This window comes from Oncorhynchus gorbuscha, linkage group LG21 (genome assembly GCF_021184085.1).
Source record: "Oncorhynchus gorbuscha isolate QuinsamMale2020 ecotype Even-year linkage group LG21, OgorEven_v1.0, whole genome shotgun sequence".
Lineage (NCBI taxonomy): Eukaryota > Metazoa > Chordata > Actinopteri > Salmoniformes > Salmonidae > Oncorhynchus > Oncorhynchus gorbuscha.
Genome location: NC_060193.1, coordinates 25,938,552 through 25,960,348, shown reverse-complemented (window position 1 = coordinate 25,960,348; position 21,797 = coordinate 25,938,552). Strand labels below are relative to the sequence as shown.

General features: G+C 43.0%; 1 protein-coding gene across 6 annotated transcripts in view; it reads left to right on the top strand.

Annotated features, from left to right (window-relative positions):
• LOC124007866 (serine/threonine-protein phosphatase 2B catalytic subunit alpha isoform-like) overlaps positions 1-21,497 on the top strand; it is a 104,262-nt gene extending 82,765 nt beyond the window's left edge. The window contains exons 10-16 of one of the 6 annotated variants that reach the window (XM_046318653.1): positions 913-984; positions 2,559-2,585; positions 8,210-8,294; positions 13,572-13,669; positions 14,188-14,196; positions 16,242-16,271; positions 20,212-21,497. In XM_046318653.1, the coding sequence (XP_046174609.1) occupies positions 913-984; positions 2,559-2,585; positions 8,210-8,294; positions 13,572-13,669; positions 14,188-14,196; positions 16,242-16,271; positions 20,212-20,402 (512 nt within the window). In that variant the 3' untranslated portion in view covers positions 20,403-21,497. The remainder of the gene's footprint in view (positions 1-912; positions 985-2,558; positions 2,586-8,209; positions 8,295-13,571; positions 13,670-14,187; positions 14,197-16,241; positions 16,272-20,211) is intronic. The other 5 variants (XM_046318655.1, XM_046318654.1, XM_046318656.1 and 2 more) reach the window with 5 other exon arrangements.
• The last annotated feature ends 300 nt before the right edge of the window (positions 21,498-21,797 follow it).

The following is a 21,797-nucleotide window of genomic DNA, read 5'->3' as shown; positions in this document are numbered from 1 at the left end:
AAAGCGTCACATCTGGAGGAAACCTGGCACCATCCCTACGTTGAAGCATGGTGGTGGCAGCATCATGCTGTTGGGATGTTTTTCAGAGGCAGGGACTGAGAGACTAATCAGGATCAAGGGAAAGATGAATGGAGCAAAGTACAGAGCGATCCTTGATGAAAACCTGCTCCAGAGCACTCAGAATGGGCAAAGGTTCACCATTCAACAGGACAACGATCATAAGCACACGGCCAAGACAATGCAGGAGTGGCTTCGAGACAAGTCTCTGAATGTCCTTGAGTGGCCCAGCCAGAGCCCGAACGTGAACCCTATCAAACATCTCTGGAGAGCTGAAAATAGCTGTGCAGCGACGCTCCCCATCCAATCTGACAGAGCTTGAGAGGATCTTCAGAGAAGAATGGGAGAACCTCCCCAAATACAGGTGTGCCAAGCCTGTAGCATCATACCCAAGAAGACTCGAGGCTGTATTCGCTGTCAAAAGTGCTTCAACAAAGTACTGAGTAAAGGGTCTGAATACTTATGTAAATGTGATATTTATGGGGGTTTTATTTGTAAAAAACTTGCAAAACCTTCTAAAAACCTGTTTTTGCTTTGTCATTATGGAGTATTGTGTGTAGATTGATGACGAAAAAAAGCTATTTCATCAATTTTAGAATAAGGCTGTAACGTAACAAAATGTGGAAAAAGTCAAGGGGTCTGAATACTTTACAAATGCAATGTAATCCATCATGCCAAATGGAATCAAATACATTATTAAAATCAACAAATCATGCAATTACTTTCCCTCTGTTTTTCTGATGAACATGCTGGTTTATGAACATGTGTAATGTGTATGCGGTCTGCTTTTCTGTGTTTGGGTAGAAAACCAATTTGTTTTTTTGCTGAGAACTCTCTCTCTCTCGCTCTCTGCAGTCACTGAGATGCTGGTCAATGTGTTAAGCATCTGCTCCAATGATGAGCTGACGACTGACGAAGAGATCGATGGTAAGTCTGTGTTCACAGCAGGGGAGCAACTTTCACTGAAATTACATTTTTATTCTCCCCCTCCAGTTATATCATTGGAATGTGATACAAAACGAGGCGGGCGACGGTGTGGCTTTAGGACCATGCGTACGCCTCCAAGCGGTCGAGGAGACTGTTTGGAGTGTTTATCGGCCTGGATAACAAAAATAAAAAACAAGTTATGACCTCCCCCCCAACCCCCACACTTATAAAACCAAAGTTGCATTCCCTGGTTCACAGGACGGTGTGCCCTCGTTGCCACGACACTTTAGACACACCCAATTCCCTTCCTCCTTTTTACATGCAGGTGCTCCACTTTCTCAGCTCCACTTTCTCAGCTCCACTCTCAACCATTGATAAGTATGCAAATGGCTTTGCTAATGACATGACATTGCTAATGACACGACCCTTGGGATGGTGAAATGAATATGGGGAAGTAAATGAGTGGAAGGGAGCGACTGTATAGAAACGGAGAATGGGGAATTGGGCATGGAAGGACCAAGATCATTATGGGGTTGTGTCTCTCGGTGTTTGACTTAGACTTCCACTAGAGGGCAGCCTCGACCGATGGAACATTCATCAGCTCCACAAGTGTACATTTTACATTTGCTTTCTTTGGATCCGCAGTAGAACATCACAGTTGCAAGATGCTCGCATGGATTTGCACGCCTTTTTATCCTAATGGTAGCTATTAGCTACCATGTAACACAGTTTGTTACAAAAGTCAACACGTGCCACAATTCTATTCAGGTTGCGTATCTATGGGTGGAACACACCGTGTTCCTGGTATTCAAGGCCTCCTGATTTCTCATTCCATTCATTCCTTATCTTACAGCTCATTCAATTGGGTTCCATTTAACACTAGTAGGCTCCATTGTACAACATAATGGCCAGAGGCATTCTCTAGGTAGAGATGGTTTGGAACACCCATTCCTAGAAAAGCCCTTTAGATACTCCAAGTCACACACGTCACCATAACTCTATTGTGAGGGGGAAGGAATGCTTAGGTCATATCCTGTTCCTGTATGGCCGGAAGTGGTGTGGTGTAGAACATGGATTCTAACCCTTGACCCTAACGTTACTAGTTGACAGACACTCCTTAGTCACTTACAACCTCGGTGACCTAGTTGCTAACATCTCATCATTTCCTCATTTTATTTTCTTAAATGACTTTCTTCAATAGTTTAATATCCATTGTGTCGAGGTTCATGTTCTCTGCATTATGTATTTCTGTTTCTCTTCTCTCGCTCTCTCATTTATCCCTCTTTCTCTTCATCTCTGTCTCTCTTTCATTTCTCGCCCTCTCTCTTTCTCCCCGGTGCCGTGATTATTTCACACCTTTGGTAACCTCATTTAATGTGTCCTCCCTCTTTTCTGTTCTTCCAGAGGTTTGTTGAAATAATCCATTGCTTTTCTTTATGCTGCCTCTTTTCTCTCTCCTCTCCACCTCTTCCTCCTCATTGTCCTTCTCATTCGCTTTTTTTCTGTAATTCTTCAGCCGTCCATCCACTGATCTGTCATCTTTTCTTTTCTCTTCTGGGGGTGTTCTTGAGAAGGACATCTAATATATGCCCCCAAGAAAGGTACAAACCCTCAGCTCTACTGTCGTGTGCCAATATACCTTCTTTTTTTTGTTGGTGGTGCTTGCTCAGGCACATGCACTTTGGGAACCAAATGACTAACACGATACATAAATGTGTTGTAACATTTATGCTCAGTTTGGTTACGGATGTTGATATTGATCAGTCAAAATGTCAAATGTGTTGATATAATTTAAAAAAAAATGACAGACAGACATACACCCCAATTCAATCAATCGCAGATAAACTGTGCTGTAGGTTCACTCTGGATGTTGACACTATACCGTTGTTTTTTTAACGGAGAGGTATAGTTTTGCGTGTTAAACAGCTTGCATGGTGTGTTGGTTTTAATATGGTTAACTTAAACATAGCTTTCCTGCAGTACGGTTATCCGCACTTGATTGAATTAAAGCTAGCCTATAGCTTCGATAGAAACAGTGTTGTCAGTCCTAACACACCATATAGACCAGTGGTCACCAACCGGTCGATCACGATCGACTGGTCGATCTCCAAGCCATTCCTAGTCAATCACCAAACATTTCTGTAAAAAACCCAACGATAAAGCCAAGCGTTCCTGTTTTCGTTTCACACTGTTGACGGTAGGTGCACTTCATTCAGAAGCCCTAGCGCTGGGAAGGCAAAGTGTTTTCATTTGGAAACATTTTATGTGTGTGAAAGTAGAACTCTTACGGGTCAGGCCCAGAAAGCAAATCAAGTGCACCTATAGGCCTAACCCTGGCCAATCAGATAGCTCAGATCACTGTATCTGCACAGTTTCCTTGTGCCATGGACTGTAAAAAGAAGCCCCGAACGTACAGAAAAGTTGATCATTTGATATTTCAAAACTTTTAAAACCATGACTAGAGAGAGACTCAACGAATACACAAAAGCACTGCTGTTTTTATGAGTAAGTTCGTGTTTAAGGTGTTATTCAGCACTGTCACAACAACAGTTTTATAAGCTATAACATGCGTTTTATAAGCTTGCATTGTTATTATTTGCAACTTGTGTCTTTTTTAATATCAAGGAATATTGAACTTTCTCTGATCATAGGAGTAACAGCATGAATTGGTGCATGAGGCAGGAGTAATGCAGTGCGACTTAAGTTTCGCCATCAGCTGAAAGACGGTGTCCCCTTTCCTCAGAGGAGGGCGGGAGAGAGGAGGGACGGTGAGTCGGGTGAGAGGCAGCCTCACCGGTGCTCCCTCCCTCTGCTCAGACTGACTATCAGATGCAGGCCATCAATCCAGTATAAAAAGCTAATTAATATGCTCACTCAGTTGTGCCTCACAAGTAATACAACAAATGATGTATCACCAGTTTGATCATATACCTAACGTTTAGAAATATAATTTCAAAATGGTCAGAGAAGAACAACATTGGCAGGGCAATTCAAGTGTAGCCAATATGCAGTGATAATGTATTGGGCCTAAAGCTTACTGCACAAACCTGATTGCTACAGAACTGTTTTTAATTGGTTAATGTTGCATCGGCTTATGTTTTTTTAAAGTCATGCAATAAAAACTCAGAAAGTAATCTTGACTCAGAAAAGGTTGGTGACCACTGATATAGACCATTCTTTGTGCCCAAACATCTAGCTAGCTATACTGAACAAAAATCTAAACGCAACATGTAAAGTGTTGGACCCATGTTTCATTAGATTAAATAAAAGATCCCAGAAACTTTCCATACGCAGAAAGAACTTATTTCTCAAAAATTGTGTGCACAAATTTGTTTACATCCCTGGCAGTGAGCATTTCTCTTTTGCAAAGATACTCCATCCACCTGACAGGTGTGACATATTAAGAAGCTGATTAAACAGCATGACCATTACACAGATGCACTTTGTGCTGGAGACAATTAAAGGCCACAAATGTGCAGTTATTATTATTTTACATTTGACCCATTTTTCTCCCCAATTTCATGGTATCCAATTGATAGTTACAGTCTTGTCCCATTGCTGCAACTCCCGTATGGACTCGGGAGAGGCGAATGTCAAGAGCCGTGCGTCCTCCAAAACACGACCCAGCCAAACCCCATTGCTTCTTGACACAATGCTCACTTAACCCGGAAGCCAGCCGCACCAATGTGCCGGAAGAAACACTGTGCACCTGGCGACCGAGTCAGCGTGCACTGCGCCCAGCCCGCCACAGGAGTCGCTAGTGTGCGATGGGACAAGGACATCTGTACCAGCCACACCTTCCCCTCACGCAGGCGACGCTGGGCAAATTGTGCGATCCATGGGTCTCTCAGTCGCGGCCGGCTGCTACAGAGCCTGGACTCGAACGCAGAAACTCTGGTGGCACAGCACTGCGATGCAGTGCCTTAGACCACTGCTCCACTCGGGAGTTCCTAAAACGTGCAGTTTTATTCACACAACACAATGCCACAGATGTCTCAAGTTTTGAGGGAGTGTGCAGTTGCCATGCTGACTGCAGGAATGTCTACCAGAGCTGTTGCCAGATCCATTTATTTACCATAAACTGCCTCCAATGTAATTTGAGAGAATTTGGCAGTACGTCCAACCGGCCTCACAACCACAGAACATGTGTAACCACGCCAGCCCAGGACCTCCACATTCGACTTCTTCACCTGGGGGATCGTCTGAAACCAGCCAACCGGACAGCTGATGAAACTGGTGGGTTTGCACAACCAAAGAATGTCTGCACAAACTGTCAGAAACCGTCTCATGGAAGCTCATCAGCTTGTTCGTCGTGCTCATCAGGGTCTTGACCTGACTGCTATTCGGCGTTGTAACCGACTTCTTCAATGGGCAAATGCTCACCTTCGATGACCACTGCCACACTGGAGAAGAGTAGACAGCGTGTGTGACGTCGTGTGGGTGAGCAGTTCACCCCATGGTGGCGGTGGGGTTACGGTATGGGCAAGCATAAGCTACTGACAACGAACACAATTGCATTTTATCTGGCAATTTGAATGCACAGAGATACCGTGTCGGGATCCTGAGGCCCATTGTCGTGCCATTCATCTGCCCGCAATCACCATGTTTCAGCATGATAATGCATGGCCCCATGTCGCAAGGATCTGTACACAATTCCTGGAAACTGAAATGTCCCAGTTCTTCCATGGCCTGCATACTCACCAGACATGTCCCCCATTGAGCATGTTTGGGATGTTCTGGATCGACATTGAGCGACAGTGTGTTGCAGTTCCCACCAATATCCAGCAACTTCACATAGCCGTTGAAGAGGAGTGCGACAGCATTCCACGGGCCACAATCAACAGCCTGATTGATCAACTCTATGTGAAGGAGATGTGTCACGCTGGACGAGGAAAATGGCAGTCACACCAGACACTGACTGGTTTTCGGATCCACGCCACTACCTTTTTTTAAAGTTATCTGTGACCAACAGATGCATATCTGTATTCCCAGTCATTTGAAATCCACAGATTAAGGCCGAATGAATTTATTTTTTATGATGTGTTTCCTTATATGAACTGCGACTATATTTTTGTTCAGTGTATATCTTAACAAGAAAAGACATCACCCATGCGCAGGGATACTCAATACTCCCCATATTGGTCTGTTCAAAGGAACACACTCTACTAGAGTCTTTCACTGTTCTCTGCATACACTCTCTCTCTCCATATATTTCTAAGCACTCGCGTTAATTTCCATCTCTCACACTCCACCTGTATGTTGATGTGGTATAATTGTCTTATGTGGAATGATTTTGTTGTGAGGCCCACATTTACTATAAATGTCTCCTGTGCTAAAAACATCTGCTCAATGATTCAAGTGTCCAATAAATGTTACATAAACATTTAGGGTAGGATTCCTTTCTATCAGTAGTAGTCACTCACACACACACAGTGGGGAGAACAAGTATTTGATACACTGCCGATTCTGCAGGTTTTCCTACTTACAAAGCATGTAGAGGTCTGTCATTTTTTATCATAGGTACACTTCAACTGTGAGAGACGGAATCTAAAACAAAAATCCAGAAAATCACATTGTATGATTTTTAAGTAATTAATTTGCATTTTATTGCATGACATAAGTATTTGATCACCTACCAACCAGTAAGAATTCCGTCTCTCACACACCTGTTAGTTTTTCTTTAAGAACCCATCCTGTTCACCACTCATTACCTGTATTAACTGCACCTGTTTGAACTCGTTACCTGTATAAAAGACACCTGTCCACACACAGACTCCAACCTCTCCACAATGACCAAGACCAGAGAGCTGTGTAAGGACACCTGGGATAAAATTGTAGACCTGCACAAGGCTGGGATGGGCTACAGGACAATAGGCAAGCAGCTTGGTGAGAAGGCAACAACGGTTGGTGCAATTATTAGAAAATGGAAGAAGTTCAAGATGACGGTCAATCACCCTCGGTCTGGGGCTCCATGCAAGATCTCACCTCGTGGGGCATCAACGATCATGAGGAAGGTGAGGGATCAGCCCAGACCTACACGGCAGGACCTGGTCAATGACCTGAAGAGAGCTGGGACCACAATCTCAAAGAAAACCATTAGTAACACACTACGCCATCATGGATTAAAATCCTGCAGCGCACGCTAGGTCCCCCTGCTCAAGCCAGCGCATGTCCAGGCCCGTCTGAAGTTTGCCAATGACCATCTGGATGATCCAGAGGAGGAATGGGAGAAGGTCATGTGGTCTGATGAGACAAAAATAGAGCTTTTTGGTCTAAACTCCACTCCGTGTTTGGAGGAAGAAGAAGGATGAGTACAACCCCAAACACACCATCCCAACGGTGAAGCATGGAGGTGGAAACATCATTCTTTGGGGATGCTTTTCTGAAAAGGGGACAGGACGACTGCACCGTATTGAGGGGAGGATGAATGGGGCCATGTATCGCGAGATCTTGGCCAACAACCTCCTTCCCTCAGTATGAGCATTGAAGATGGGTTGTGGCTGGGTCTTCCAGCATGACAACAACCTGAAACACACAGCCAGGGCAACTAAGGAGTTGCTCCGTAAGAAGCATCTCAAGGTCCTGGAGTGGCCTAGCCAGTCTCCAGACCTGAACCCAATAGAAAATCTTTAGAGGGAGCTGAAAGTCCGTATTGCCCAGCGGCAGCCCCGAAACCTGAAGGATCTGGAGAAGGTCTGTATGAAGGAGTGGGCCAAAATCCCTGCTGCAGTGTGTGCAAACCTGGTCAAGAACTACAGGAAATGTATGATCTCTGTAATTGCAAACAAAGGTTTCTGCACCAAATATTAAGTTCTGCTTTTCTGATGTATCAAATACTTGTGGCATGCAATAAAATGCAAATTAACTACTTAAAAATCATACAATGTGATTTTCTGGATTTTTGTTTTAGATTCTGTCTCTCACAGTTGAAGTGTACCTATGATAAAAAATTACAGACCTGTACATGCCTTGTAAGTAGGAAAACCTGCAAAATCGGCAGTATATCAAATACTTGTTCTCCCCGCTGTACGTAGACAAAAAACACAACTTAGTGCTTGGCTTTACCAGCTCATGTATGGTAGTGAAGACACCTTAAAGAAAATGCCCCAGATAAGCAGTGATGGTTGGAAACGGCCTGACTGTCTGACCCTGACAACTGTGTGTGTGTGTGTGTGTTTGTTTGTGTGTGTGTGCGTGTGCGTGTCTGTGTGTTTGTGTCTTTTAGGTGCCACAGCCTCTGCACGCAAGGAAGTAATCCGGAACAAGATCCGTGCCATTGGCAAGATGGCCAGGGTATTCTCTGTCCTCAGGTATTTATTGGGATTTCCACGATGCATGTCTAGGTGTGCAGTTCCTGTCTATCTACAGTGCATTCGGGAAAGTATTCAGCCTTATTCTTAACTTGATTAAATGAATTAATCAATCCACATACAATATCCCATTATGACAAAGTAAGAAAAAAAGTTGCCTTTATTTACATAAGTATTCAGACCTTTTGCTATGAGACTCATTGTGTCGAGGCACAGATCTGGGGAAGTAATACCAAAAAAACATTGCAGCATTGAAGGTCCCCAAGAACGCAGTGGCCTCCATAATTCTTAAATGGAATAAGTTTGGAAACACCAAGACTCTTCCTAGAGCTGGCCACCCAGCTAATCTGAGCAATGGGGGGAGAAGGGCCTTGGGTCAGGGAGATGACCAGGAACCAGATGGTCACTCTGACAGAGCTCCAGAGTCCCTCTGTGGAGATGAGCTCCAGAGTCCCTCTGTGGAGATTGTCCAGAAGGACAACCATCTCTGCAGCACTCCACCAATCAGGCTTTTACGGTAGAGTGGCCAGGCAGAAGCCAGTCCTCAGTAAAAGGCACATGACAGCCCGCTTGGAGTTTATCAAAAGGCACCAAAAGACTCTCAGATCATGGTTTGATGAAAACCAAGATGGAACTCTTTGGCCTGAATGCCAAGCGTCACGTCTGGAGGAAATCTAGCACCATCCCTATGGTGAAGTATGGTGGTGGCAGAATCATGCTGTGGGGATGTTTTTCAGCAGCAGTGACTGGGAGACTAGTCAGGATCGAGGGAAAGATGAACGGAGCAAGGTACAGAGCGATCTTTGATGAAAACCTGCTCCAGAGCGCTCAGTACATCAGACTGGGGTGAAGGTGCACCTTCCAATGTGACAATGACTCCAAGCACACGGTCAAGACAACGCAGGAGTGGCTTCGGGACAAGTCTCTGAATGTCCTTGAGTGGCCCAGCCAGAGCCCAAAAACTATTGAATCAATTTTAGAATAAGGCTGTAACGTAACATAATGTGGAAAAAGTCAAGGGGTCTGAATACTTTACAAATGCACTGTATGTTTATGTATTTTATAATATGTGCCCAGTTATATGATCATAGGCAGAAGTCAGCATATTGTACTTGACAGGATAGCTATTTGAAAGTTCAAAATCATGTGACTTAAGACAAACTCACATCTAGAAGCCTACCAGACGAGCTAAATGCCTTTTATGCTTGCTTTGAGGCATGAAATACTGAAGCATGCATGAGAGCTCCAGCTGTTCCGGACAACTGTGTGATCACGCTCTCCGTAGCCGATGTGAGCAAGACCTTTAAACAGGTCAACATTTACAAAGCCGTGGAAGGATTACCAGGACATGCACTCAAAGCATGTATGGACCAACTGGCAAGTATCTTCACTGACATTTTCAACCTCTCCCTGGCCGAGTCTGTAATACCGATATGTTTTAAACAGACCACCATAGTCCCTGTGCCCATAATAGCAAAGGTAACCTGCCTAAGTGATTACCGCCCCGTAGCACTCACGTCGGTAGCCATGAAATGCTTTGAAAGGCTGGTCATGGCTCCCATCAACACCATCATGCCAGAAACCCTAGACCCACTCCAATTTGCATACCAACCCAACAGATCCACAGATGACGCAATCTCAATCACACTCCACACTGCCCTTTCCCACCTGGACAGAAGAAACACCTACGTGAGAATGCTGTTCATTGACTACAGATCAGCGTTCAACACCATAGTGCCAACAAAGCTCATCACTAAGCTAAGGATCCTGGGACTAAACACCTCCCTCTGCAACTGAATCCTGGACATCCTGACGGGCCGCCCCCCAGGTGGTAAGGTTAGGCAACAACACATCTGCAACAACACCGGGGCCCCTCAGGGGTGCGTGCTTAATCCCCTCTGCACTCCCTGTTCACCCATCATTGAGTTTGCTGATGACACAACAATGGTTGTCCTGATTACTGACAACGATGAGACAGCCTATAGGGAGGAGGTCAGTGACAACAACCTTTCAATGTGAGCAAGACATAGGAGCTGATCGTGGACTGGCTGAACACGCCTCCATTAACATCGACGGGACAGAAGTGGAGTGGTTCGAGAGTTTCAAGTTCCTTGTTGTCAACCTCACCAACAAACTATCATGGTCCAAACACACCAAGACAGTTGTGAAGAGGGCACGACAACACCTCTTCCCCCTTAGGAGACTGAAAAGATTTGGCATGGGTCCCCAGATCCTCAAAAAGTTATAAAGCTGCACCAACAAGAGCATCCTGACCGGTTGCATTACCGCCTGGTATGGCAACTGCTCAGCATCTGACCGGGATGGCGCTACAGAGGTACTGGGCCGTACGCACTACCATCACTGGGGCCAAGCTTCCTGACATCCAGGACCCACAGGTGAAGTCGGAAGTTTACATATGTTGGAGTCATTAAAACCCGTTTTTCAACCACTCCACAAATGTCTTGTTAACAAACTATAGTTTGGGCAAGTCGGTTAGGACATCTACTTTGTGCATGACACAAGTGATTTTTCCAACAATTGTTTACAGACAGATTATTTCACTTATAATTCACTGTATCACAATTCCAGTGGGTCAGAAGTTTACATACACTAAGTTGACTGTGCCTTTAAACAGCTTGGAAAATTCCAGAAAATGATGGCATGGCTTTAGAAGCTTCTGACACAGGCTAATTGACACCATTTGTGTCAATTGGAGGTGTAGCTGTGGATGTATTTCAAGGCCTACCTTCAAACTCAGTGCCTCTTTGCTTGACATCATGGGAAAATAAAAATAAATCAGCCAAGACCTCAGAGAAAAAATTGTAGACCTCCACAAGTCTGGTTCATCCTTGGGAGCAATTTGCAAACGCCGGAAGTTACCATATTCATCTGTACAAACAATAGTACCAAGTATAAACACAATGCGACCACACATCCGGCATACCGCTCAGGAAGGAGACGCGTTCTGTCTCCTAGAGGTGAACGTACTTTGGTGAGAAAAATGCAAATCAACCCCAGAACAACAGCAAAGGACCTTGTGAAGATGCTGGAGGAAATGGGTACAAAAGTATCTATATCCACAGTAAAATGAGTCCCTTATTGACATAACCTGAAAGGCCGCTCAGCAAGGAAGAAGCCACTGCTCCAAAACCGCCATAAAAAAGCCAGACTACGGTTTGCAACTGCACATGGGAACAAAGAAATGTCCTCTGGTCTGGTGAAGGAAAAATAGAACTGTTTGGCCATAATGACCATCGTTATGTTTTGAAGGAATAGGTGGAGGCTTGAAGGCTGAAGAACACCATCCCAATCGTGAAGCACGGGGGTGGCAGCATCGTGTTGTGGGGGTGCTTTGCTGCAGGAGGGACTGGTGCACTTCACACAATAGATGGCATCATGAGGACGGAATATTATGTGGATCTATTGAAGCAGCATCTTAAGACATCAGTCAGGAAGTTAAAGCTTGGTCACAAATGTGTCTTCCAAATGGACAATGATCCCAAGCATACTTCCAAAGTTGTGGAAAATTGGCTTAAGGACAACAAAGTCAAGGTATTGGAGTGGCCATCATAATGCCCTGACCTCAATCCTACAGAAAATGTGTGGGCAGAACTGAAAAAGCATGTGTGAGCAAGGAGGCCTAGAAACCTAATTCAGTTACACCAGCCCTGTCAGGAGGAATGGGACTAAATTCACCCAATTTATTGTGGGAAGCTTGCGGAGGCTACCCGACACGTTTGACCCAAGGTAAACATTTTAAAGGCAATGCTACCAAAATCTCATTGAGTGCATGTAAACTTCTGACCCACTGGGAATGTGATGAAGAAAATAAAAGCTGAAATAAATCATTCTCACATTCTTAAAATAAATAAAGTGTTGATCCTAACTGATCTTAGACAGGGAATTTTTTACGGGATTAAATGTCAGGAATTGTGAAAAACTGCGTTTAAAATTTGGCTAAGGTGTATGTAAACTCCGACAACAACTGTATATACTAGGCAGTGTCAGAGGAAGGCCCAACAAATTGTCCAAGACTCCAGTCACCCAAGTCATAGACTGTTCTCTCTGCTACCGCGCGGCAAATGGTACCGGAGTGCCAAGCCTAGGAATCAAAAGGCTCCTTAACAGCTTCCACCTCCAAGCCATAAGACTACTGAACAACTAAACTAATCAAATGGCCACCCGGACTATTTACATTGATTACTCCCCCCTTTTGTTTTCATACTGCTGCTACTCGCTGTTTATTATCTATGCATAGTCACTAGTCACATAGTCTTGAACTGCATTGTTGGTTAAGGGCTTGTAAGTAAGCATTTCACCTTAAGGCTGTATTTGGCGCATGTGACAAATACAATTTGATTTGATTTGAATTGAATTAGGCTTCATTGAAAACCTTTTATCATGGGACAAAATTCTTTGTATTACTAATTAACGTATGCTGTATTTGATTTAATACTTATTTTTGGCATGGCGCGTCGACCAACCTCGTCCCCAATTATCTCTTAAAGTAACTGTCCAGTGAAATTCTCACTTTTAAAAGGTAATATTCTGTTGTTGACTCATCCTATGCACGTATTTATGGCCAGAGCCTAAATTGGAGAAGAAACACCTCAAACTTGTATCTCAAACAGACTGTTTCAAACATGATGTCATGTTGGCTCATTGGCTGAGCTGGCCAATCAGCGGTCTACTCGAATGAATATTTTGAATGACTGGTATACGCCCACACCATTCTGTTGTTGGGGCACGCTTACAACATTCAAATCTGCTTTTTTTCAAATCTGGAAATCTGCTTTTTAAACAACTTAATTACCATTTTTTTGTATGGGAAACTATTTCACTCAAATGTTTATTAATTATAGGTCATATTTCATAGAAATGTTGAAACACTGGTCAGTTACTTTTTAAATAGTGAAAAGCTCTTCTTGTGTCTCAACTCTTCCTGTTCGGTGCTCCTTTTTCTGTTTAACCTCTCACTTCCTGGTTCAACTCCCAATAGATAATAATAATAATTTATTAAACTTTTATAGCACTATTCATTAAATGAAGGCATATCAAAGTGATGTCAAGCAACAACAACAGCAAAAAAACAAGCAATTCAAAAACAACATCCTGAATCATCGTGTTCGAGAGACTGAACGCTGAGAAAATTCATGGATGATTGTCATTTTATACAGGTGAAGGAATAGGAGTATTAACCTTCATAAACATTGAGCTAATAAACAGCTTCATGGTTAGTTGAATCCAGTTCCATTTCTTTCTGTGTTGTCCCTGCAGGGAGGAGAGTGAGAGTGTGTTGACACTGAAAGGGCTGACCCCCACCGGCATGCTGCCCAGTGGAGTGCTGTCCGGAGGCAAGGAGAAGCTCCAGAATGGTACGCCGCACAACACACACCCTGGACCTCCATGCCTAGCCCACAACACCCCTCACACTCCCCAGGCCACTGTGTTCCGCCCCCATCAATACACACTTATACAAATATTTAATTAGCAACGCATCTACCTCAAAGACAAGCAGATACCTGATACTTATTTCACTATTTTTTTTTCTCTCAGGGCATTTTCTCTTAAACCCGGTATATTTCTTTACGACTTTTATGTCATAGAACACAGTTGCAGCAGTGGGAAATACAATGTCACTATCTGTAGTCAATATAAGCATTACTGCAGCAAGGTTACCCTAGAATAAGCCAATATCTAAGTACTGCAAAGCGTGTCCCCTTTCTCTGATGTTGGTTTTAGATAATACTGTCATAAAATGTTAGAAGTTTTTCGCCATTGTCTCTTTTAATGCTGTCTTGCTTTCCTTACCCCCTCTCCACCTTCCTCTCTGAAATCTACTGGTTATATCTCAAATATTGTCTCTGTCTTCTTCTTTCTCCTCTTTCCCTAGAAACCACAGGTATAATCTGTTGTGCAAGTATTGTGTCAGCAGTGTTTTGTGAGAATATTGTAGAATTCACCCTCCCATGTTGAATTCCAAACACTCCCAAAAACAGTCTGACGATCGATCGATCTCCTTTATGTGACAGACTAGCATTATAAGATGCTTTTCCACAGGGAAGACATTTCTTCCAAAGATGACAAGTGGAATTGAATAATCTACCGACGGAATCAGGCTATAACATAGACCATTTAGAATTTGAATTCATTTTAAATAGAACAAAATCATGTCCTTTGATTTGACAAATTTGAAGTGATTTTTTAAGATGTCAGGGAAGGCTAGGAAACGAGTAAGATGCAAAGGATGAATTGGAATTGACATAAACAACCGTGTATGAAAGGGGATACATATTATCTACCTTGTCACCCACAAACAAGGCAGAAATCCAAAGAACTTCATTCTCCTCTCTTTGGTTCTCTTGGTCAGTTTAAGTCTCCTCCATCAGTTGTTTTAGGCCTACAGTGAATTTAAGTCATGTTTTCGATCCTCTACTGCTCTGAACCGTCGACATCTATTTCTGGGTTCACTTCTCCCGAAGTTTACCACAGAAATGCTACATGTTTGCCTTATAAACAGTAGTCTATAACTCTTATCTCTCTCACACACACACACACACACACACACACACACACACACACACACACACACACACACACACACACACACACACACACACACACACACACACACACACACACACACACACACACACACAAACCACACATTGTTGATTCCGACTGCATAGGGGCAACCATGTACAGTAGTTCCCAGTGATGCAACGATGGGCCAAAGCCATCCACTGGAGATGCAGTAGCGAGGAGGAGCCATGTTGGGAGGCAGAGTGACGTTCAAAGAGATTTTCTGTCGCAGCATTGGTAGAATCACAGCTCGCCATAGGCTCCTATTGTTCAGACAGTCTCCAATGTGCTTCTACCGCAATGTTGTGCAATCCATCAACCACTTGGTTTCTTTTGGACCTCCTTGTAGCTTTCCTGTGTGTGTACGTCGCTCTTGTGCATTATGTATCGTACCTCCATAGCCACATCGACCTGTTCAAGTTGTAGAGCTGTAGCCGCTAAGTATCATTTGCAGTCCCACCCGAGCCCATTTCTTTTTCTCTGTGCGCACCCCCTGAGTACAGAGTCATTTCCGTATTTCTGGTGATAAGTGTTTGATGACAAGTATTGCTATAGAACAGAAGGATTTGTACGGTAAGTGGTAAGTGCATCAAAATATTCCCACGGCGTGTTTTTTTAAAGGTGCATCTGCTCTTTCGGCGGTTCGTGTCAAAAGACGCGGCTGCGCTAGAGTTCATGATAGCCTGTAGCCTATGTTTCCCGAGATCATTCCTCTTTTCTTTTACCTGAGCTCGGTTGTTCAGCTGCAGCCGCATTTATGACTTTGGCAGAGTTGTTTCTGTTCTCACTCACACGTCTACATGTACTGTAGCCTAACTCCTGTTAAACACCGATCATATGTCACCCCCCCCCCCAACCCTGCTCCAGTGTGTAGTTTGTTGAGTGAGGATACATCAGACAGATATTCACATTCACCCCTTTGATAATCATCAAACCTCTCCAGTCCTCTCCAGTCCCCCCCCCCCCCCCCCCCCCGACATCCATTTTCTATAGCCGTCCAGCTCCGCTTCTTGCCCCTTTGTCAAACACGGGTGCCGTTTTTACCAAGCTCAAAATACCAGCGCACCACACATTTGTGTACAATGGGTATTTGACTGGCTCCATTCTGTCTGTCACCTTTTTGGTTAACTACCCCCTTCCTTCTTTGTCTGTCTTAACACACCCGCTTGATTCCTGCTCCTCCTCCCATGAGTGTCCTCTGTCCAAAAGACACAGGGAGTTTTTTTTGTTTTTAACATTGTTGTCTTTGCATTGGCTCTCTCTTTTTCTGCTCATTGACCGGTTCCTGGGGAAAAAACCAAATGAATCCCTCGCTGGTCACCCTTCTTCTCATTCGTTTTGCAACCCCCGTCTTCTTCTCTTCAGCTACTATTGAGGCTATTGAGGCAGACGAAGGTAACTAGGCCGGCGGCCCTCTCTGTTGCTTCTTACCGCAATAGACAGGGGCCCCCGCCTGCTGCGTTTTCATCCATCTCGCCGTAGCTTGTTACAGAGTGTGTTGGGTGTTTGAGCTAACAATTTGTGGCATAATAATTACCCCCCCCCCCCCAAAACAAAAAGAGGGGGGAGAGTACAGAATAGCCACACTTGTTTCAAAGGGGAACAAAGATCATATCACTGTTGAACAAAGATCATACTAGGCAGATAGCATTAAATGCACTACTTTTCTTTTCACCTGCTAGGATATAGCCACCCTCCCCTCCATCCCACCGACAAGGTTTTCAGCTTAGTCTGTATGTACATTGTTTTGCAGTATCCCCTCCACTAAGTAGTGTCCACTCATACATTTGTCTGAAAAACAACAGCACTCAGCAGGATATTATGTCACACCTGTGACTTCATACAACGCCCCATGCCCCTACACCAACTCATCCACCCACTCAGTCTTCCTATGAAAGACCGATCTGATTGTCCCCCTTTGAAACAACTAATACAGTTGTGCTTTGTCTTGGCACTAATATACGTGAACAAAATTAGCTTTTCCAACAGAGGCTTTGAAAGCCAAATTGGCCTCCAACTCCAAAAAGAAAATGGGCAAACAAAGTCACGCAACAAAGAACAAGCTCAACTACGCACTAAATAGCGATTTGCTAGCTAGCTGCTATTTAAGTTGGAATTGTTCAGCGACTCCTCATAAGCGCCCCCGTAGAGGATGACGTGCATCAGTGACGAGACTCTTTTAGCTTATTTTTCCATGTGGTTCCTCTGTGGGCCTGCTGTGTCCTGTTCTCTTTGTTGAGCTGCTAATAACCTGTGTCTGACCTGTACTATGCAGCAACACAAAACTGCAAGACCCATCAGCCCCCTCTCTCCACACCCATAATTGAATAATATCGCTAATTCCTCCCAAATTGTTCTGATCCAGAAAAAGGATATCCTGAAAATGTAACTGCTGACTACCATTATAGCCCCCTTGTCCCTTAGTAATTTGTTGCATGTTCTGAGCAGGCTTAACAAGTGGTTAGCAACAAGTACCTTTTGTAGTAGTGTCTATGCATGTGAGCGTAGTCTCACTGTTGTAGTACTTTTTCTGTGGTATACTGTATGTTTCACTGTATGTGGGCCCCACTCTCTATTATCCATTCATTTTTCTCTTTTCCATTTCCTTGGTCCTTTTGTTTTGTTTGTGTAGTACAGTGGTGGGGTGGTCTGGTCCTGGGGGTCCTCAGGTGTTTTCAATTGTCCTTTTTGAAATATGCAGTCAGGTATCTTCAGGTTTATTTTTTGATAGAGCATCAGTTGCAAAATGTTGTTTTTACAGTTTCTTTTTCTTTTTTTTACACTATTTACTTCCACGTTCACTTTCACACTGAATAATTTGCACATGTATTTTCCCCAAAATACTTCATTTCATCTCATAATTGACTTACATACACTACTGGTCAAATGTTTTAGAACACCTACTCATTCAAGGGTTTTTCTTTATTTTTGCTATTTTCTACACTGTAGAATAATAGTGAAGACATCAAAACTATGAAATAACACATATAGAATCATGTAGTAACCAAAAAAAGTGTTAAACAAATCAAAATCTATTTTATATTTGAGATTCATCAAATAGCCACCCTATGCCTTGTTGACAGCTTTGCACACTCTTGGCATTATCTCAACCAACTTCTTGAGGTAGTCACCTGGAATGCATTTCAATTAACAGGTGTGCCTTCTTAAAAGTTAATTTGTTGAATGTATTTGCTTTTTAATGTGTTTAAGCCTATCAGTTGTGTTGTGACAAGGTGGGGGGGGGGATACACAGAAGATAGCCCTATTTGGTAAAAGACCAAATCCATATTATGGCAAGAACAGCTCTAATAAGCAAAGAGAAACGACAGTCCATCATTACTTTAAGACATGAAGGTCAGTCAATATGGAACATTTCAAGAACGTTGAAAGTTTCTTCAAGTGCAGTCGCAAAAACCATCAAGTGCTATGATGAAACTGGCTCTCATGAGGACCGCCACAGGAATGGACGACCCAGAGTGACCTCTGCTGCAGAAGATAAGTTCATTTAGAGTTACCAGACTCAGAAATTGCAGCCCAAATAAATGGTTTGCAGAGTTCAAGTAACATACACATCTCAATGTCAACTTTCAGAGGAGACTGTGAATCAGTCCTTCATGGTTGAATTGCTGCATGGAAACCACTACTAAAGCACACAAATAAGAAGAAGAGACTTGCTTGGGCCAAGAAACACGAGCAATGGACATTAGACCGGTGGAAATTTGTCCTTTGGTTTGTTCCAAATTTTAGATTTTTGGTTCCAACTGACGTACCTTTGTGAGACGCGGTGTGGGTGAATGGATGATCTCCAAATGTGTATTTCCCACCGTAAAGCATGGAGGAAAAAGTGTTATGGTGTGGGGGTGCTTTGCTGGTGACACTGTCTGTCATTTTATTTAGAATTCAAGGCACACTTAAGCAGCTTGGCTACCACAGCTTTCTGCAGCGATACGCCATCCCATCTGGTTTGCGTTTAGTGGGACTATCCTTTGTCTTACAACAGGACCATGACCCAACACACCTCCAGGCTGTATAAGGGCTATTTGACCAAGAAGTAGAGTGATGGAGCGCTGCATCAGATGACCTGGCCTCCACAATCCCCCGACCTCAACCAAATTGAGATGGTTTGGGATGAGTTGGACTGCAGAGTGAAGGAAAAGCAGCCAACAAGTGCTTGGCATTCCAAGCATTCCAAGCATTCCAAGCATTCCAGGTGAAGCATTCCAGGTGAAGCTGGTTGAGAGAATGCCAAGAGTGTGCAAAGCTGTCTTCAATGCAAAGGGTGGCTATTTGAATAGTCTTAAATATAAAATATATTTTGATTTGTTTAACACTATTTTGGTTACTACATGATTCCATGTGTTATTTCATAGTTTGATGTCTTCATTATTATTCTATAATGTAGAAAATAGTAAAAATAAAGAAAAACTCTTGAATGAGTAGGTGTTCTAAAACCTTTGGCCAGGAGTGTACATACTTTTCTGCTTGTGAGTTAATTATGTGATATATCAGCCGTATTTTTACTTTTGTAAATATTTCCTGGTACAATGAAAACCTATTTACCTCCAGCACCAGACATACCCTCTTCAGTAGGATTATGTAATCCATTTGTCTTTCGGGTTATATAATTACGATAATATGGTAATTGGTGTTGATATTGTGTTGTCATTTACTCTGATGAATTGTTCATATTGATTGTATTATACTTCTCTAATGTCTTCAAAAGGCAGAATGAACACTACATGGGATGGCTCATACCTATATTACAAGATGAGAATAAAAATAGATATAATTTATCATTTAAGTGTTCAAAATGTCTCTGCATGAAGAAGTTAAGTTATATACATACTTATAAATACACGCACACAACTTGTATTCTTACTGTAGTTGTTTCTAGGAAAACACTAAGCAGATGAAATGCACATTGGCGTGATACTATTGAGAGAAGCATAGTATAGAAATATATTTTTCTCACAAATAACTATATTGTTAAAATGTCGATGCTGTGGTTTCTGTGGGTTGGTCTACTAAGCCTCTGCTATGCTAACAACCATCAAGGGATTTTTCCATTCAGTGCAATGGTTTATATAGTCAACCATTTCAGACAAATGGATTTTTATTCGTTGTATGGAATTCATTATTTTGTCATCACATGACTTGATTGCTATCACTATTAATTATTGACTCTGAACAAAACCAAAGGCAACCAAAACACACTGATTGTGCTTCTGAACCAGAAATAAGTAACCTTATTAAATATTGTACATGTCTTTTCTACTTCTCTCCTCTAAATCACCCATTCCCTCCATTTTCCCCTCTCCATCCCTCCATCCTCCAGCCATCAAGGGCTTCTCGCCCCAGCACAAAATCACCAGCTTTGCGGAGGCCAAGGGCCTGGACCGCATCAACGAGCGGATGCCCCCGAGGCGGGACGGCCTCCCCTCAGACGCCAGCCTCAACTCCCTCAACAAGGCTCTGTCCTCGGAGACCAATGGCACAGACGCCAAGGACAGCAGCAACATCCAGTGAAGGGGCACGCTCCACCACGGCTGGTGGTGGCAGTCTGTGGCGACCAGGGTGGGTCGAACTACGGAAAGTTATCGCTCGTTCACTTTTTCAGGCCCTTGGCCTCCTCGAAGCTGGTGATGACGTGCTTGATTCTGAGACGAGAGAGGGAGAGAGAGAGAGAGCGAGAGAGAGCGAGAGAGAGAGAGCGAGAGAGGGAGAGAGAGAGAGAGAGAGAGAGAGCGAGAGAGAGAGAGCGAGAGAGAGAGAGCGAGAGAGAGAGCGAGAGAGAGAGCGAGAGAGAGAGAGAGAGAGAGAGAGCGAGAGAGCGAGAATTTATGAAAGCCCCTAGCTCATTTTACTGCAGGGCTCTCCAACCCTGTTCCTGAAAAGCTACCCACCTGTAGATTTTCGCTCCAACCCCAGTTGTAACTACTATAACCTGATTCAGCTTATCAACCAGCTAATTATTCGAATCGGGTACGCTTGATTAGGGTTGCAGTGAAAACCTACAGGACTGTTGCTCTCCAGGAACAGGGTTGCAGTGAAAACCTACAGGACGGTTGCTCTCCAGGAACAGGGTTGGAGAGCCCGGTTTTACTGGATATGGACATTTTGTGTAACTTCTTACTAACTATTGTACGTTTACAAAATACAGCACTAAAAAGGGCAAAACATAAAAAAACATGTTTTTAAAAAATATAAGGGTGTACAAATTAAGTAAGGACTATTTATTAATAACTTTTTTTGCTACTCTTATAAAATAGCTCTGAAATAAATTAGGCAGTCTTAAAAAGAATGTTGCAACATTGTTTAAATGCCCCAAAAAGTTAGTTTTATGGTTTTGTACAGATTATGCTTACCTCAGGTTCATTTGGTGTGTGCTTTTGACCCAGATTTCTGGAAAATGGCAAATTATTACCTTGGTGATGAATACCTATTTTTTGGGAGTTTCATAACTGGAATTTACATTTATATATTATTTGCAAATATGTTTTTGTTGTTTTTTGGGAATATAGATTTTATTGTGGCTTGCTGGAATTCTGTGAGTGTTCATTTTTCTCTTTTTAAAGTATTGCGAACAAAGTAAACATAAAGAACCTATATTGTGTAAAAGAAGAAAAAAACAATCAACTGAAAGTGTCTGCCTATGCATGTTTTATAAAATGAAACAAAGGATTGGATAAATGAATTGAATGCCTTGGCTACGGAGGCCTGTTTTTAAATGTAGTGCGCTTAGTGAATATATACTGGAAACGTATATCGGCATTCATTAAATTAACACCATGATAATGCTTTATATGCCTTCAACTTCTTTTATAATTGAAACATTTAACTATCTGAGATGGAAAAGGAATCATATTTTTAACATGCACTTGTAAGTGCACACAGTCAGATTTAGCATGTTTGACCATTCTT